Source organism: Protopterus annectens, chromosome 8.part0 (assembly GCF_019279795.1).
Source record: "Protopterus annectens isolate FY-2018-M chromosome 8.part0, PAN1.0, whole genome shotgun sequence".
Taxonomy (NCBI): Eukaryota; Metazoa; Chordata; order Ceratodontiformes; family Protopteridae; genus Protopterus; species Protopterus annectens.
In genome coordinates this window covers 906,812,668-906,829,536 of record NC_056741.1, presented here as the reverse complement: position 1 = coordinate 906,829,536, position 16,869 = coordinate 906,812,668, and the positions used below count along the sequence as shown (strand labels likewise).

The 16,869-nt window shown below is 43.5% G+C and overlaps 1 protein-coding gene across 2 annotated transcripts in view; it reads left to right on the top strand.

Moving 5' to 3' along the window:
- Positions 1–16,869, top strand: part of U2AF1L4 (U2 small nuclear RNA auxiliary factor 1 like 4) — a 1,084,344-nt gene that overhangs the window by 961,905 nt on the left and 105,570 nt on the right. For both annotated transcript variants that reach the window (XM_044080426.1, XM_044080425.1), the window contains exon 7: positions 13,510–13,605. In XM_044080426.1, coding sequence (XP_043936361.1) covers positions 13,510–13,605 — 96 coding nt within the window. The remainder of the gene's footprint in view (positions 1–13,509; positions 13,606–16,869) is intronic.

Below are 16,869 nucleotides of genomic sequence, written 5' to 3'. Positions count from 1 at the left end.
GCAGAAAACAAAGAATTGCAGGATTTATTGCATGCAGCTGAACAAGTGGGAAAGCATACTTTGCAATGTGGTTTTGATTCTTTGGAGGCCTCCTGCCAGGCCGCTGTTACAGGTTCTGTCATTAGGAGGCATGCTTGGTTAAAAGAACAGATTCTGCCTGATCATGTCAAAGCAAAATTATTAGATGCTCCATTACAGCATGATGCATTGTTTGGTGTTAAAGCAGAAGAGATGTTGAAGAAAATGGAGGACAAAGCTAAATCTATGCAAACAGTGAAGGATTTCTTACAGGTACAGCCTTCCAGATTTAGCAGGAACTGGCCTACAAAGAATTGGTCCTTTCCAGTGTCAGACAGGCCACAAAGAGGCAGATACAGATGCCCCAGAGGCAGATCACAGCCCCAAGGCTCATACAGGCCTAAACAATGGGGTGCTCCTACCTCCAAAAGTGGAGAGGAAAAATCACAGCCATACAGGAAACAGTCTCAATGACTTCCCCCTGCCAGCACCAAGCACTTATCTTCTGGCAGCTCCTTTTGGGGGAAAGCTAGCACTTTTTTCTCCAAATTGGCACATGATCACCCAGGACAAATGGGTCCTAAATATTGTTTCTCAAAGCTACAGTTTCCACTTTCACACCCTGCCAAGACCAAATGGTATGCCGGACCTGCCACGCAATCAATGGGCAGAGGCACAAAAACAAGTTCTCTCTCTCATAGATATGAGAGCCATTCAGCAAGTACCACAGCAAGAGCAGGGACAAGGATTTTACTCAAGGGTATTCTTGGTACCCAGAAAGGACAAAGCCTGGAGACCAATACTGGACCTGTCTATCCTAAACACATACCTGGATATTCCAAGATTCAAAATGTTAACTCTGCAACAGCTTCTGCCCATGCTGGGTAAGAAAGCTTCGCTTGTGACTTTAGACCTAAAAGAGGCATACCTGCATGTCCAGATCAGACAATCATGCAGAAGGTACCAGATTTATAGCTGGCTCAATGCACTGCCAATTCTCTGCACTGCCCTTTGGTTTATCTACTGCGCCCAGGGTCTTCACAAAATGCGTGGTGCCAGTAATTGCATTTTGCAGACAAAGAGGAATACAAATATATCCTTACTTGGACGACTGCCTTATTCAAGCAGAGAACAAGGACATCATACTACAGCATCTGGTGTTTGTAAGAGGATTACTAACAGGTCTAGGGTACACAGCAAACGAAAAGAAATCAAAACTCGTATCCTCTCAAGAGATAATATTCCTGGGTGCAAGCTTAAATACAGCTGCCCAGATGGCTCATCTCATGCCAGACAAACACAGACAACTGACTACTTATTTCAAAATGTTGGCAACAAAGACCCAGTTATCTGCAAGAAAAATTCTGCAGGCTTTGGGCTTCATGGCATCCTGCATACTACTAATTCCATATGCAAGACTGCATATGAGGAAACTTCAGTGGTATCTAAAAGGTGTTTGGAATCAACATGGCCACAGCCTGGAAACAGTAATCACCCTCATTCCCTGCCTACAACAGGAGTTTCGATGGCGGGCAAAAGCCTGTCACCTCAACACGGGACAGCCATTCAACTCACAGCCAGGCAGACATTGACAACAGATGCATCAGATTATGCCTGTGGGGGCCCATATGGCAGGAAGATGTATTCAGGGCACATGGTCCGCAAGTCAAATGCATCTACATATCAATCAAAAAGAGATGCTAGCAGTTCAAAATGCCCTGACAGCCTTCAAGGATATACTTCATCCAGGACAACTACTGATAAAAACGGACAATACTACAGTCATGGGGTACATAAACAAGCAGGGGGGCACGCATTCCTACCCCCTCTGCAGACTAGCCATGAACTTGTTGGACACGGCACTGACTTACCAATTACATCTGCAGGCACAATTCCTGCCAGGAAGGATAAATACTCTGGCAGACGATTTAAGCAGAAACCTTATGGATCCCCACGAGTGGAAACTAGATCCATAAGTCTTCAGCATGATAACAAAGATTTGGGGGAGCCCAGACATAGATCTATTTGCCTCTCCTCAAAATTATCAATTAAAAAGATTCTGCACAAGGACTTATCACAGACAAGCATGGAAAGTGGACGTCCTGTCCTTCAGTTGTAAAAACCTATCAATTTACACCTTTCCTCCTCTGCCTATTCTTCCCAATACCCAGCTTGGACCTCACCTCAAAGACCTCAAGTACTGTCCCAGCAATCAATCAGACCCCGCACAATCAACTCCAGACACTGAACCTGGCAGCTTGGCTGATCATGTAGTTATACAAGCAACACCTCTCAGTAAAGCTGTGATGGATGTCATTTTGGAAGCCAGAAAGCCTAGTACTAGAAAATCTTATACTGATAAATGGAAGAGATTCTGTGCATGGAATCAAGCACAAGGAACTGATGCAGCAGAACCAAATATTCATCAGATATTGCAATACTTAACTGAGATGCTTGACAAAGGACTATCTTTTTCATCAATTAAAATTCATGCCTCTGCCATTTGGCTCATTACAATACAGCGCCACCAATCTTTTCTCATCCTTTACTAAAGCAGTATCTTAGAGGAGCCAAAAATTTAAGGCCTCCTAGAAGATCAACAATACCTGCATGGGACCTCAGTTATGTGTTGGAAAAGCTCACCCTGCCTCCATTTGAACCAGCTGCTACCGCTAATATAAAGTTCTTATCATGGAAAACAGCTCTTTTACTAGCAATTACTTCAGCAAGAAGAGTTTCAGAGCTACAGGCCCTCATTGCTGTAGAGCCTTTTATCATATTTTACCCAGACAGGGTGTGTCTGATGACAAATCCTACATTTATGCCTCAGGTGGTTTCCAGTGTGCCTCTTAACCTGACTATTCATCTGCCAACCTTTTATCCAAATCCACAGAACAAGGGGGAGAGAATTCTGCATTCCTTGGACGTGCACAAACAGCCAAGATTCTACTTGAGCAGAACTAAAGCTCTAAGAAAAACTGAGCAATTACTAGTGGCATATGCTGCAGGATCAGAAGGAAAGGCTATTTCAAAGCAGACTATTTCAAAGCAGACTATTTCAAAGTGGATAAGCCACTGCATTCGTTTCTGCTACTTACACCATAGTAAACCTGTGCCCAAGGACATTAGGTCTCATTCCACCAGAGCAGCAGCTACTTCAACCTTTCATAGAGGAGTACCAACCAAAGACATTCTAGAGGCTGCTACTTGGAGTTCTGTTCACACCTTTATAAAGCATTATCATTTGCCTCACTACTTTAAGTCCAGGGCAGGCTTTGTCACTGCAGTTCTGCAGGGTCTTATAGCCGCACCTAATGCTGTTTAGCTCCAGCCACCCAACCATAGCTTTGGGATTCTACCCAAATGTAATGACTGCAACAGTGAAACGTGAAGAACATAGTACAGTTGTGTACACTTACCATAAATGTAGATGTTCGAGTGTATTCACTGTTGCAGTCCAGGTTACCCTCCTGCCATCCCCCTTTCATTCTGAAGTTTATCTTTACTTCTCTATCTTCTACAACCTATGTGGTGTATTTGCTTGTAGATGAAGGTAAAGTTTATATTGCTGCATGTATGTTTATATACATATTTTTGCTACCTTTTTGGGGGTACCTGACATCTGGGGCAAGAAAAACTAAAGAAAATGGCGTTGGCTGCATGTTTTATACCCCGACGACCTGACGTCATGGAAGAGGAGACAGCAACCGACGCAGGACCCAAGACTTTGGAATTCAGGCCGACTGAGGGCAACCTGCCAGCAGATTACCCAAATGTAATGACTACAACAGTGAATACACTTGAAGAGCTACATTTATGGTAAGTATACACAACTGTACTTTCTGACTGCGAGGTACTTCCTAAGACTTCTGGGGTACATGGCAGCTACTATCTCTATTTTGCCCCTAGCGAGGTTACACATGAGAAAATTTTAATGGTACCTACACTCTATGTGAACCCAGCATTCACATCCTCTAGAGTGCAAGGTTCCACTCCTCCCCTGTCTTTACCAAGAATTAAAATGGCTTGCCCAAGTTCCCCAGAATCCGGGCCTGCCCCTGCAAATGCCCACCCCTTCCCAGATCATGCACTCTGATGCCTCAGACCTGTGCTGGGGGGCAACTCTGGATCCAAGGACAGTGCAAGGTTTGTGGACAGACAGACAAACAAGTGCACATCAGTATCAAAGAAATGACAGCAATACTCCTTGCCCTGCAGGCCTTGCAACCTTACCTACAGCAGAGCCTCAGATCTTCACAGACAACACCACAGTGATGTGGTATCTGAACAAGCAAAGAGGGACAAAGTCCTGCCTCCTATGCAGACTAGCTCTACAGGTATGGGATCTGGCTCTCTCTCAGGGAATCTCCCTCCAGGCAGCCTACATTCCTTCCCAGCACAACACTCAGGCAGATTCACTAAGCAGAACCATATCAGACCGCCACAAATGGATACTGTCAAGGGAAGTGTTCCTAGATCTGGAGCACAGGTGGAGTATTCCTCAAATAGACCTGTCTGCCTCCTCCATAAACAGGCAACTCCAGAGCTGCTGTTCCAGAACTCAATGACCCAAAGTCATTGCAAACAAATGCCTTCTCGGTGTTATGGAAGGGGAGGTTCCTGTATGTCCCCCCCCTTCCTTCTGATCCAGAGGGTCCTACAGAAATTTCAGCAGGGCTCACCGAAAATCTTGTTGGTGACTCCCTATTGGCCAGGGCAGCACTGGTTCCCTCTACTTCATCTGTCCAAGGGCAATCACCACAAGTTACCCCCCCTCAGTGGACCTACTCACACAGCACAAGAGGACACAGATACACCCACAGTGGCGGTCTCTGCACCTCTCCCTGTGGCGGATAGGATTCTGATTCCCTTCAGACACCTGTACAACGAGGAAGTGCTTTCAGTCCTGCAGAAAGAAGGCCTGGAAACCCAACACAAGAAAATCTTATCTCTCCAAATGGAAAAGGTTTTCTTTCTGGTGCCATAAAAGACAGATCGAGCCGCTGGACAGCGACTTGCCTCTGAATTCTGTCTTACCTGTGTGAACTCCTGAAGACAGGTTTGTCATACTCCTCTTTAAAAGCACACTTGTCTGCCATTTCTGCCTGCCTATGGACCCTCCTGGCATTCAGACTACCAGCCAAAATCTTCCTGAAGGGGGTTCTGTACCTAAGACCTCCCAGGAAACAGTCTCCTCCTCCCTGGGATCTTAATTATGCGCTAGAAAAACTCACTTTACCACCCTTTGAACCCACTGACAAGGCCGGCTTAAAGTTTTGCACGTGGAAAACAGTCCTGCTAGTAGCTTTGACATCAGCCAAGAGGGTCTCAGAGCTTCAAGCACTTATGGCTACCCCCACCTTTCCTGGTTTTCCATATGGACAGGGTCACCCTCAGGATAAACCCTTCCTTCACCCCCAAGGTGGTCAACGACCTTTACTTGACTCTGGCAGTCCACCTGCCTACCTTTTTCCCTAACTCACAGGGAGATAGTGAGAGAGTCCTTCATTCCTTGGATGTCCACAGACAACTCCAATTCTGTTTGCATAAACCTAAACCTTTTTGCAAATCAGACTGACTGTTTGTCTCCTTCCACCCCAGGGCTCTAGGGAAAACAGTGGGCAAACATACCATTTCAGCCTGAATTGCCAGGGCTATCTCCTTTGTTAAACACACACTTTCAGGCATTGTCAGGGCCCACTCCACAAGAGCTATGGCCTCTTCTGGTGCCTTTTTCAAAGGGTTGGACACTAACTCCATTGTGTAAGCAGCCATTTAAACCTCTCTGCACACCTTCACTGGACGCTACAAACTGGACCATATTCCAGAGCCAGGGCAGGTTTTGCCAGGGCTATCCTGCATGGATTCCTGGAGTCCTCTAACAAACCACCCCACAACCTATAGTGAGCTGTGGTATTCACCCACTAGTAGAATACTGCAACACTGGAATTGAAGGACATAGGAAAGTTGTGTAAAAACTTACCAATAACAATAGCTGTCCTTCTATTCCATTGTTGCAGTATTCCTTCCCACCCACCATCCCACTTCTTAAACCATGCATTTGCTCTCCCCAGCTGCAGGGCAGGCTGTGTCCCTCAGGACTGGCTCCGTCTGTGGCTTTATTCTATGTTCTGAGGGCTGGTGCGTGCAGACGTCAACTTTATGGCCCACGTACCTACCTCCAAGTCAGACATCTGACGCACCATGAGGGACTGGAAAAGCTTTGGAAACCTGGCCGGACAAGCATATCGGAAGAAGGGTAAACCCTGCAGTAGAATACTGCAACATGGAAGAGAAGGGAGGGTATCTATGGTTATGGGAAGATTTTACACAACTTTCTTTTCCTAACTGTTCTGTGCCCGCTTTAATAGTAAGTCAGTCAGGCATGGGGCTGAAATTTTAGCCAAGCACTTCAGTGAGTCACTAGTTCCTTCATGTGCTATGTTGTCCGCCAGTTGGACTGAGGTTGATCTCCCTAGGAATAGAAAAGTGCCCAGAACTTGAGTACTGGCAATGCTTGTTCGCTATCCACCAGTCCTCCTAGCCTAGTGATTGTCTAAGAAGGTGCAATGACTGCAGTCCCCTCCGGCAACTGAGGATGTTCTTTGTGTTTCACTGCTGCAGTCATCACATTTGGGTTATCTGCTTGCAGTAGCCCTCAGTCGGCCTGATTATCAAAGACTTTCGTCCTGCGTCGGTTGCTGTCTCATCTTCCATGACGTCAGGTAGTCAGGGGTATAAAGCATGCAGCCGATGCCATTACATCAGTCTTTCTTGCTGTGCAGTGCCAGAAGCAGTTCGCAAGTGCTGGTTGGCTGACTCCTGAAATTTTCGTTTTCGAGTTTCAGAACCGAAGTCTTCAACTAAAGCTAAGTACCCCGTTGGGGAAACGTTTTCCTGCTGTAAACCGATGTCAGTAAAAGTCAGTAATTGTATTTCTTGGGGAAAGCAAATACCTCATAAAGACTTCCATTCGTACTGTATTCCTTGCCTAGGCCCTGACCACGACGTACCTCGCTGTCTGTTTTGTGCCTTATTTAAGCAATGAAGTATTCATCATTACAGGTTTCCTAACTCTCACAAGTTCCTTTTTAAAAATCCTACTGTGGATCCATCCTGAGACCATTTCACAGGGACCCAAGGGCATTAAGGCTACTACTGCCAAATATTCTACCCCCTCTGATAGAGACTTCACGGCGCTGGATAAATGGGGTAAGAAGGTATACCTTTCTGCGACCTTGGCCATAGGGCCTTAAATTGCCAATTTCATATGTTAAAGTATCAGCAGCATATTATTGGATTGCTTAAACAGAAAATGATGATTCATGACTGTGGTGAAAACAAGGATTTACAGGATTTAATGCATTCTGCTGAATAGGTTGGAAAACATACTTTGCAAAGTGGTTTTGATTCACTAAAGGCATCTTGCAGGGCTGCTGTCACTGGGTCTGTACTTAAAAGGCATGCTTGGCTTAAGGAGCAATCCTTGCCAGATCATGTTAAAGCTAAATTGCTTGATGCTCCCTTTAATCACGACCGCCTGTTTGGCAACAAAGCAGTAGTTGTTCTTAAAAAGATGGAGGAAAATAAATCTTTGCAAACTGTTAAAGATTTCCTACAGTTACAGCCTCCAAGATTTAGTAGGCATTGGCCCTCTAAGAATTGGTCCTTTCCTGCCTCTTCCAGGCTTTCTCAGTCCAAACCCAGAACCAGCAGAACACCCAGGCTTCACTCCCAGGGTACGCACAGGACTAAGCAGTGGGGGACTCCCACTTCCAAATCTGGGAGTAGTAAGACTCCCCCCTATGGTAACCTGTCTCAATGACTTAACTTTAAAACTTCCAAGCACTTCTCAGCTGACTGCTCCTTTAGGGGGAAAGATTGCCAGATTGCTCTGCAGGCAAAAAATGGGTACTCATTACCAAGGACAAATGGGTTTTAAATATAGTTTCCCAAGGATACAGATTTCACATCCACATGTTACCCACCCCAAACAGTTGGCCAGATCTACTCCCAAATCAGTGGGCAGAGGCTCAAAAGCAAGTACTCTCTCTCAAGCATAAAGGCTATTTAAACTGTACCAAATGAGGAAAAGGGGCAAGGTTTCTACTCAAGACTTTTCCTGGTACCCAACAAAGACAACTCATGGCATCCTATCCTGGACCTTTCTATCGTAAACACCTTTTTGGTGATTCCAAAATTCAAGATGCTAACTCTTCACCATTTGCTTCCTATGCTAGGCAAAGATGCCTGGTTGGCAACACTGGAAGCCACCTGCACATCCTAATCAGGGAATCTTGCAGAAGATACCTACGCTTCAAAGCAGGCTACATGCACTATCAGTTCTCTGCACTACCCTTTGGCTTATCTACTGTGCCCAGGTATTCACAAAGTGCCTAGCTTCAGTCATTGCATTCTGCAGGCAAAGAAATATTCAAATATACCCATACCTGGACGATTGTCTAATTCAGGCAGAAAACCAGGACATACTTTTGAATCATCTGGCATTTGTACAAAAGGTGCTAACTTGTCTGGGTTACACCATAAACGAAAATAAATCCCATCTGGTACCCTGTCAAATTATATTCCTGGGCACAAGCTTGAACACAACTTCCCCAGATGGCTTTCCTCATGCCAGAGAAACAAATTAATTTGACAACTTACTTCAAACTAGTGGCCACAAAAAACCCTGCTATCTGCAAGGCAAATGCTGCAAGCCTTGGGGTTCATGGCCTCTTGCATTCTACTAATTCCATATGCAAGACTGCATATGTGGGAACTACAATGGTATCTAAAAAGCCTATGGTGTCAACATTCTCAGGCTCTAGAAGCAATGGTTCGTTTATCATACCTTGCCTACGGTTAGAATTCCTTTTGTGGGCAGAAGCCTGCCACTAAAACAAGGGACTGCCATTCACTCTACTCCCTGCCGCCCAAACCCTAACAACAGATGCATCAAACTATGCATAGGGGACTCACCTGGCAGGGAAGTGCATTCAGAGCAAATGGAACCCAAGTCAAATGCACCTGCATATCAATCAAAAAGAAATGTTTGCTGTACAAAATGCACTGACAGCCTTCAAGGACTACCTTCATCCAGGACAATTAATGATAAAGACAGACAAACACCACAGTTATGTGGTACATAAGCAGGGGGGTACCCACTCCTACCCCCTTTGCAGACTAGCCATGGCATTGTGGTATTCGGCCTTGACCTATCAAATACAACTACAAGCTCAATTCCTGCCAGGAAAGCTGAATACTCTCGCAGAGAAACTAAGCCGAAATCTCATGGACCCACACAAATGGAAACTGGAACCACAGATTTTCAACATGTTGACACGCAAATGGGGGAGTCCAGACATGGATCTTTTTGCCTCACCCCAGAACTACCATTTGGACAAATTCTGCACAAGAACCCATCACAAAAAGCCTGGAAAGTGGATGCTCTATCCTTCAGCTCGAAAAACCTATCAGTCTATGCCTTTCCCCCTCTGCCTCTGCTCTCCAAAGTTCTACTAAAAGTCAAACAGGACAAAGCAAAAATGATTTTGATTGCTCCAGACTGGCCTCGCCAACACTGGTACCCACTCCTACACAATGTGTCACACCTTCCACTGTAGCACCTGCCTCAGACACCTTACTTACTGTCTCAGCAGAACAACCAAATTCTGCATACTCTGCTCCAAACTTTGAATCTTGCAGCGTGACTAATCACCTAAATTCACCCTTAGCATCCCTCAGCAAACCTGTGCTGGATGTCATTTTGGAGGCGAGAAAGCCTAGTACTAGAAAATCTTATGCTGACAAATGGAAACTATTCTGTGCCTGGAATCAGTCAAAAGGGGGTAAGCACAGCAGTGCCCAATACTCCTCAGATTTTACAGTACTTAACTGAGATGCTTCACAAGGGCCTGTCCTTTTCTTCCATAAAAATCCATGCCTCAGCTATTTCAGCTCATTACAGCATAGAACCTCCCCTCTTCTCTCATCCTCTGCTAAAGCAGTATCTCAGAGGGGCCAAAAACTTGACTACCCAGGAGAGCCCCAACCTCTGCCTGGGACCTCAGTTTTGTATTGGAAAACTCGAGCCAGCTGCTACTGCAGACTTAAAATTTCTGTCCTGGAAAACAGCTTTCCTTTTAGCAGTCACTTCAGCTAGAAGGATTTCCGAATTACGGCCTCTTTTGGCAGTGGAGCCTTTCATCATTTTTCATGCGGACAAGGGCGTCTCTCGACCATTCCATCCTTCATGCCTAAGGTGATATTCAGTGTGGCTCTTAATCAGACCATTCATTTGCCAACTTTCTTTCCCAATCCACAGAACAAGGGGGAACGGATTCTGCATTCATTGGATGTACACAGACAACTTAGATTTTACTTAAACAGGACAAAATCTCGAAGAAAATCTGAACAACTACTGGTGGCATTTGCTGCAGGGGCAGAGGGAAAGGCTATTTCAAAGCAGACTATTTCCAAATGGAAAAGCCATTGTATTCGTTTCTGCTATATGCACCATGGTAAAACTATCCCCCAGGGGATTAGATATCATTCCACCAGGCTACATCTACTTCTACAGCCTTTCTCAGAGGTGTTCCTGCCAGAGACATTCTAGAAGCTGCTACCTGGAGCTCAGTTCATACGTTCACCAAACGTTACCATTTACCTTTCTTCTCTAAATCCAGAGCTGGCTTTGCTACTGCTGTCTTGCAGGGCCTTATAGCTGGTCCTAATACTGTATAATTTCCTCCACCCTACCATAGCTTTGGGAATCTACCCAAATGTAATGACTGCAACAGTGAAACACGAAGAACATAGTACAGTTGTTTACACTTACCATAAATGTAGATGTTCAAGTGTATTCACTGTTGCAGTCCTGGTTACCCTCCCTCCAGCCCCCTATTTTTCTCTGACTATACCTACACTTCCTTTCACTATGCTTATAAGCCATTTTGGTGTATTTGCTTTTGGGATTGGAGATGTATATTTTTTTAGTTGCTCCCCATTTGGGGGGCACCTGACATCTGGGGCAAGAAAAACTGATGTAATGGCATCGGCTGCATGTTTTATACCCCTGACGACCTGACGTCATGGAAAAAGGGACAGCAACCGACACAGGACCCAAGACTTTGTTAATCAGGCCGACTAAGGGCAACCTGCCAGCAGATTACCCAAATGTAATGACTGCAACAGCAAATACACTCGAGCATCTACATTTATTGTAAGTGTACACAACTGTACTTTACAAGCCCTTGTGCAGAGAACCTTTTCTATAAGGAAAGTGCATTTGTGTGTGTACTAGCCCTTCCTTGAAGCCAAAGTTCTTATACAGTCCATTAACCCGTCTGTCTTCCCAAATGCTCCAAATAAAGGACAACTATTTCTGCACTCATTTAGATGTGCATAAACTACTCAGATTCTACTTGCACAAAAGCCCACAGAAAATCTGATCGGTTTTGCGGGGTTTGCTAAATATGTGAAAAGGAGACTGATTAACAAACCATTTCTAAGTACGTAGCCAGTTGCATTATTGTCTGTTACAAACCTCGTGGAAAGCCAGTACCGGGCAGAGTAAGAATCCACTCCACTAGGGCACTTAGCAGCAGCTACAATGGCCTTCCTTTGAGGAGCACCTATGCTTGGTGCCCTGAAAGCAAGCCATGTAATCCTCAGCTTACATATTTTTCAAGCACTTACAAAGGGGCTTCTGCTTCTTGAGGCAGAGCATGGTTTACCTCATCCAGTTCTATAGGGGCTCGTCTCCCTTGCCCTTTCATGTAACCCATCCTCCCATCTTTCTGTAGCTCTGGCAGTCTTTCAAGCTCAATTACTGCAACAGTGAAACATGATGGACATAGTACAGTTGTGTGTAGGTACTCAAGATAAATATAGATATTCAACTATCTTCACTGTTGCAGTATCTGTTCCCTCTCACCTAATCCCTATTCTCTCCTTTCCCGCTTGTCTTACAGGGTTGTGGTGGGTACCCTCCTCTGCTTTTAAGACCTTTCTCCTACTCCCCAGATAGGTCCCTTATTCCTTTATTATCCCAAGTTGGTGTGTTGGTCAAGTCTGGACTGGACATTTCCTGGTTACCCAACATCTACATTTATGCACTTACATAGCTGCACTACCTAACCTGCCTCTGGGTAGCTCACCTTTCAACCCTCCTAATGACTGTCACTAGAGATAACTCTGCCTTTTTGATGGGGACTTTGTTTGTGGCAGACAGGCCAAGTTGTATGGTAAAACTGAGGGCGAGCAGTGTTTCTGATGTTTGAGACCTTCCAGTACTCTCCCAAGAGATGCTGGCAACCTGACAGGCAGCACAGCTGTGGTAAGTGTGCAAGCAAAGTGGGATAGATTCCCGTCTCGTGTGCCTGGAGGAAATGAGTGTGTGGGATTGGGCTGCTACATCTTACCACTTTTTTATAACTACCTATGTTCCTAGTCAGACAGTTCAGGCCCAGATGCTAACTTCTAGCCAGAGACAAGTAGTGTAACATATGAAAAGAAGTAAATGGGCAAGATTTTCCATGTGGTAGGTCCCTTGTACTGCACCATTTTGTGCTGTCTTGGATTGTCACAAGTTTGATACTGGGCTGCCACTCTTTCATTGAAGGTACATTTTCCAGCCATATTCAGTTTTTGTCGGGGGTTTCTTATTATGCCTCCTTAAAAGCAAAGCTACACGTGCATCTACATTTATGGTAAATGCCCAACACAGCTGTACTTTTTTTCATGCTGACTCATATGGATGTAGGGTTTAATTTTATGTTTTAAAAAATTAAAAAAAGTACTCTTCCTAGTAGCTAGTGTTTTGGCTACATATGTTTCAGAACTACCAAGTTTTAAAGTACTATACATCATTTTCTGTAAAGATAGTGTTCTTGTAGCCTAACCCTTCATTTATGCCTGAGGGAGCTACGTAAGTGAACTTAAACTATTTTATTTGCTAGTATTCTTTTTTTAATATACTGTTAAGAATATTTGTTGTACTGCTTAAATGTACAGTTAAATTATTTGGACATGGCAAAATAATTCAGAAAAAAGTGATCAGAGTTTGCTTTCTTATGCAAAGCATAAGTTGAGCCAAAGTTTTCAAAGTCCACATAGTATAAATGGCTTTTGGAGTACATTATTTTCTCTCTTCAAAAATATCTAAAACTGTTGCAGAGCAAGCCAGAGGAGCATTCCACTAAAGCAGTTTCTGCTTTACAAGCCTCCTTAAAATGAAATGCCTCTCCAGGAGTATCTGTGCTTTTGCAACATGGTTTTCAGTGCACACTTTTGCATAGTACCACAAGCTTGAAATGATCTCAGGGTCTAAGTTGGCCTTCGGGTGTACTGTCACAACAAGGTGTATCCCATCTGACATCCATAATGCTATAGAGAGCTGTTTTGTAACTGTGCAATTATTTTGAAGAGATTTTTAAACTATTTTTTCTGCTATCTTTCAGAATGTAAAACTTTTGTCTTTCTGGTCCTTAGAGAGTGTACCCGAGGAGGCTTTTGCAATTTCATGCACCTCAAACCTATTTCTAGAGAGCTCAGAAAGGAGCTGTACGGACGGAAAAGGATTAGAAGGTATGTTTAGAAATGGATTCTAATTATTGATCTCTGTAGCTTGGAGTTAACAGTAAGCTTGCAGTTAATCTTGTTTTGTCATCATTGCCTGCTTACAAAGTTTTCTGTTTGCATTCATATGTATTTTTGTTTATATTTCTTAAGAAAAGCCAGGTTTTCAATTGAGAAAATAAGGATTTAGTTAGCAGATGTGATCTTGTAACATACCAACTTTGTCTTTCTCCTCACCTTCTTTGAAGTCTAACCTAGTTGCTAGCAGTTAACATTAACAAGCATGCAGAGTATGACTTTTGAAAATATTTAGTACATTTTGTCCTTGTATGTTAGAATCTCTTCAGATCTTCCTGTTGCACAGTGTTGAGTTTAAGCTTGAGTGTTTAATTCCCTATGTTAATTCTGTGCCTTCAAATGGGGTTTGCACTAGATAGTGTGTGGAATCGTGCATGTTGTAGTTAATTTCACGTTTCTACTTAGTATATTTAATTGTATTCTTAGTGTTTCACCTGTGCAAGATAATTTTTTTTATTAATTTATTTTTTTTTTTTTTGTATATGCAAAATGTTTTCTGAGTCATTTATTTACAGATGTAGTTTCATGGAGAGAGGGACAAGTCTTTGTGAGTTACTGTGGCAGCATGGCTGTAACTGGTTATTCTGCATTCATGACTGTAGATGGTTCACATCAGTTACACATGTATCCTTGTCACAGACCAGATCTAATAATACTACCTCACTCTCTTCCATTCTAAGCCATTTTGCACCCAATTTTTTTTCTTAGTTCAACTAAACTCCTTTCCTAGAATACCTTCAAGGAGTCTTGGTCAGAACAGCTGCAGTATTGTACCTTACAGGCATTTCTGGTGCTGCCTGTTTTCCTTGCTGCTCATGTGTGGGTGAATCTTTGAGTCTTTATGTCCAGGGTTTCTAAATCTAGAATGCTGTGGAAAGATGTTAGTGTCTCTGGACCCTTTATTCACACCTGGAATTTTTGACTTCTGTCAGATCTTAGTAGTGAATGCTTTTCAGAAGTGATTATCACAGCGAGGAGAACTTATTGGGGGGGGGTCCATTTCCTTTTCTGCTTACAGTGATTCCTTTTGCTGCCTAGGACTCCTGACAAACTTATGGCCCGCTGTACACTTCATCCTTAAGACCTCCCCATGTAGGAGTTCATCACCTTTTGTGGTCTTTTTTGCATGAGGTGTTTAGCAGCCATATCTGCAAGCCTTTATTCTTCCCCATGTTAACGGATACCTGACAGAATTTTGTTCCATGGTGATTGGCTTAGTTTTGAGATCAAACTGGGATTTTTTCCCATGGGTAGTTTCTAATGTACCTATAAAGCAGTGTGCATTCCCTTTTTAGTATTTTTTTTTTACCCCGGGATGCTTTCGGTAAAGAGAAAAAAAGTCTGTCTGCATTCAGCTTCAAATTCTTTATTGTAGTTGCCTTCTGCTGTTTGCTCTTTCAAGAGTATTGCATAATCTTTCCTAATACAAAGCCGTCAGACCCTCATTCTGAACATACTGTGTACAAAATTCTGGGGCACAGAATACCTAGCTTCAGAGAAGTCACTTTTTCAAAACCATTTTGTTTTGCCGCTTTGTCAGTGTACACTTCGTGTTTTTTGCCACAACTCCTTAAATGCTTAATTTCTGTAACATTTGTTCAGATAAGCTTGTGTAGAAGTGATGATCATCATAAAGGTTAAGGATCACTGCAACAGTATCGTTTGTAATGACTGACCGTTAGTTGCAGGTGGATTTTGCCTGTCCACCTTAATGTACAAAGCTTCTGGCACCCCCCAAGAGTTGAACTAGCCTGCTCCTCTTACAAAGTCAGTGGACTTGGAAGGAAGAATGGCAGTCTGCATAATTTTGTTTTTCTTTGCTTCAGCAGTTCGGTCTCATCCAGGCATTTTCCAGTGTGATTTATACCCATTTTGAAATTTTCTTACTGGTGGTGTTGCTTTGCTCTTGAGCTGTGTTGGTGTATTTCTGACTTGGGACTTTTTTCCATAATTCAGAAAGATTTCCAAGATTGATTAAAATTCTCTGAAGTCATCATCGGTAAATGTGGCTGTGAGAAATTCCACAATCATCTTCAGCACCTTCTTTATCCACTGAACACTGGATGTACTTCAAAATGAAAACTTTACTTTGTAGGGCCCAAAACTTTTAAGATGCTTATCAATCAGAAAAGGTTTCTTGTCTTAAACCATAGAATGTCTGTCCCTTCTGATAGTGGTTCTGGTAAGGGAAGAAAATGAGGCTCCCATAAGAGGGGAAAAAGAAAGCATTGAGGGATTAAGACAACAATGAGTGAGGCCTTAGCAGCCCTTTCAAACTTAAGAGGACCTGAAGATGTCAGCCCTGGTAAGGTAATGCCCCCCCCCCCCCCCAGCTCAGGCATGTTTGTAGCTCGTTGTTGTGCTCGCTCTTAGGATTTCTGACTGCAAACGCCTGAAGGCCAGCCTGAATTTCAGAGCTTTCAGCTTACTCTTCCTGGCTCAGCAAACTCTCACCACCTTCTGATGTTTGGATGTTGGTGGTATAAAGGACAATTTTCTGTTGCCATCTTCAGGTCTTTCTTGCCATAGTTTGATGAATGCTTCATACTTCGTGTGTCATCATTCTGTCAGGTCGGACTGAAGTCAGAAACTCTGATAAGCTTCCTTTGGGGAAATTTAAATTATTATCAGAAAAGGTATAGATAGAGCTTAAAAGTAAACAGATGTCAGAGGTGTAGGAAGCAAAGATTCCATGCAGGGATTACATCTGTTGTGTATGACATACCTGTCGCATGTCTTGTGTATTCAAATGAGACACTGAGGCATGAGATTGGTTCAAGTCATGTACTGTACATAAACATATCAGGAGCTGTAACTGGAACATGTACTTCAGACTTCATATGCTTACTGACTGACTACTGCTGACACATGTCCATCTCCATTCAAGGTAGCACTCACTGATTGTGCAAAATGGCATTGATCTCGCACATACTCAGTAACTTACATGCACGTGCTCTGACTACAGTGGCTGACTAGGTACAATATACAAACTAATCAACATTCTCCCTCTTTAATTTTGTTTGACATGCAAAATAGGAGAAGAAAGACATTTTCAGAGCTAGACAATATATCAACAGTTTAACAAACAAAACTGAGTTCAAGTCAAAGACTCGGAGCATTCTGGATTCGGTCTGGAAATTCTACGCGATCTGGTAACATAGAAACTTTGACTGGGTTTAGCAACAGGGGCAAAGT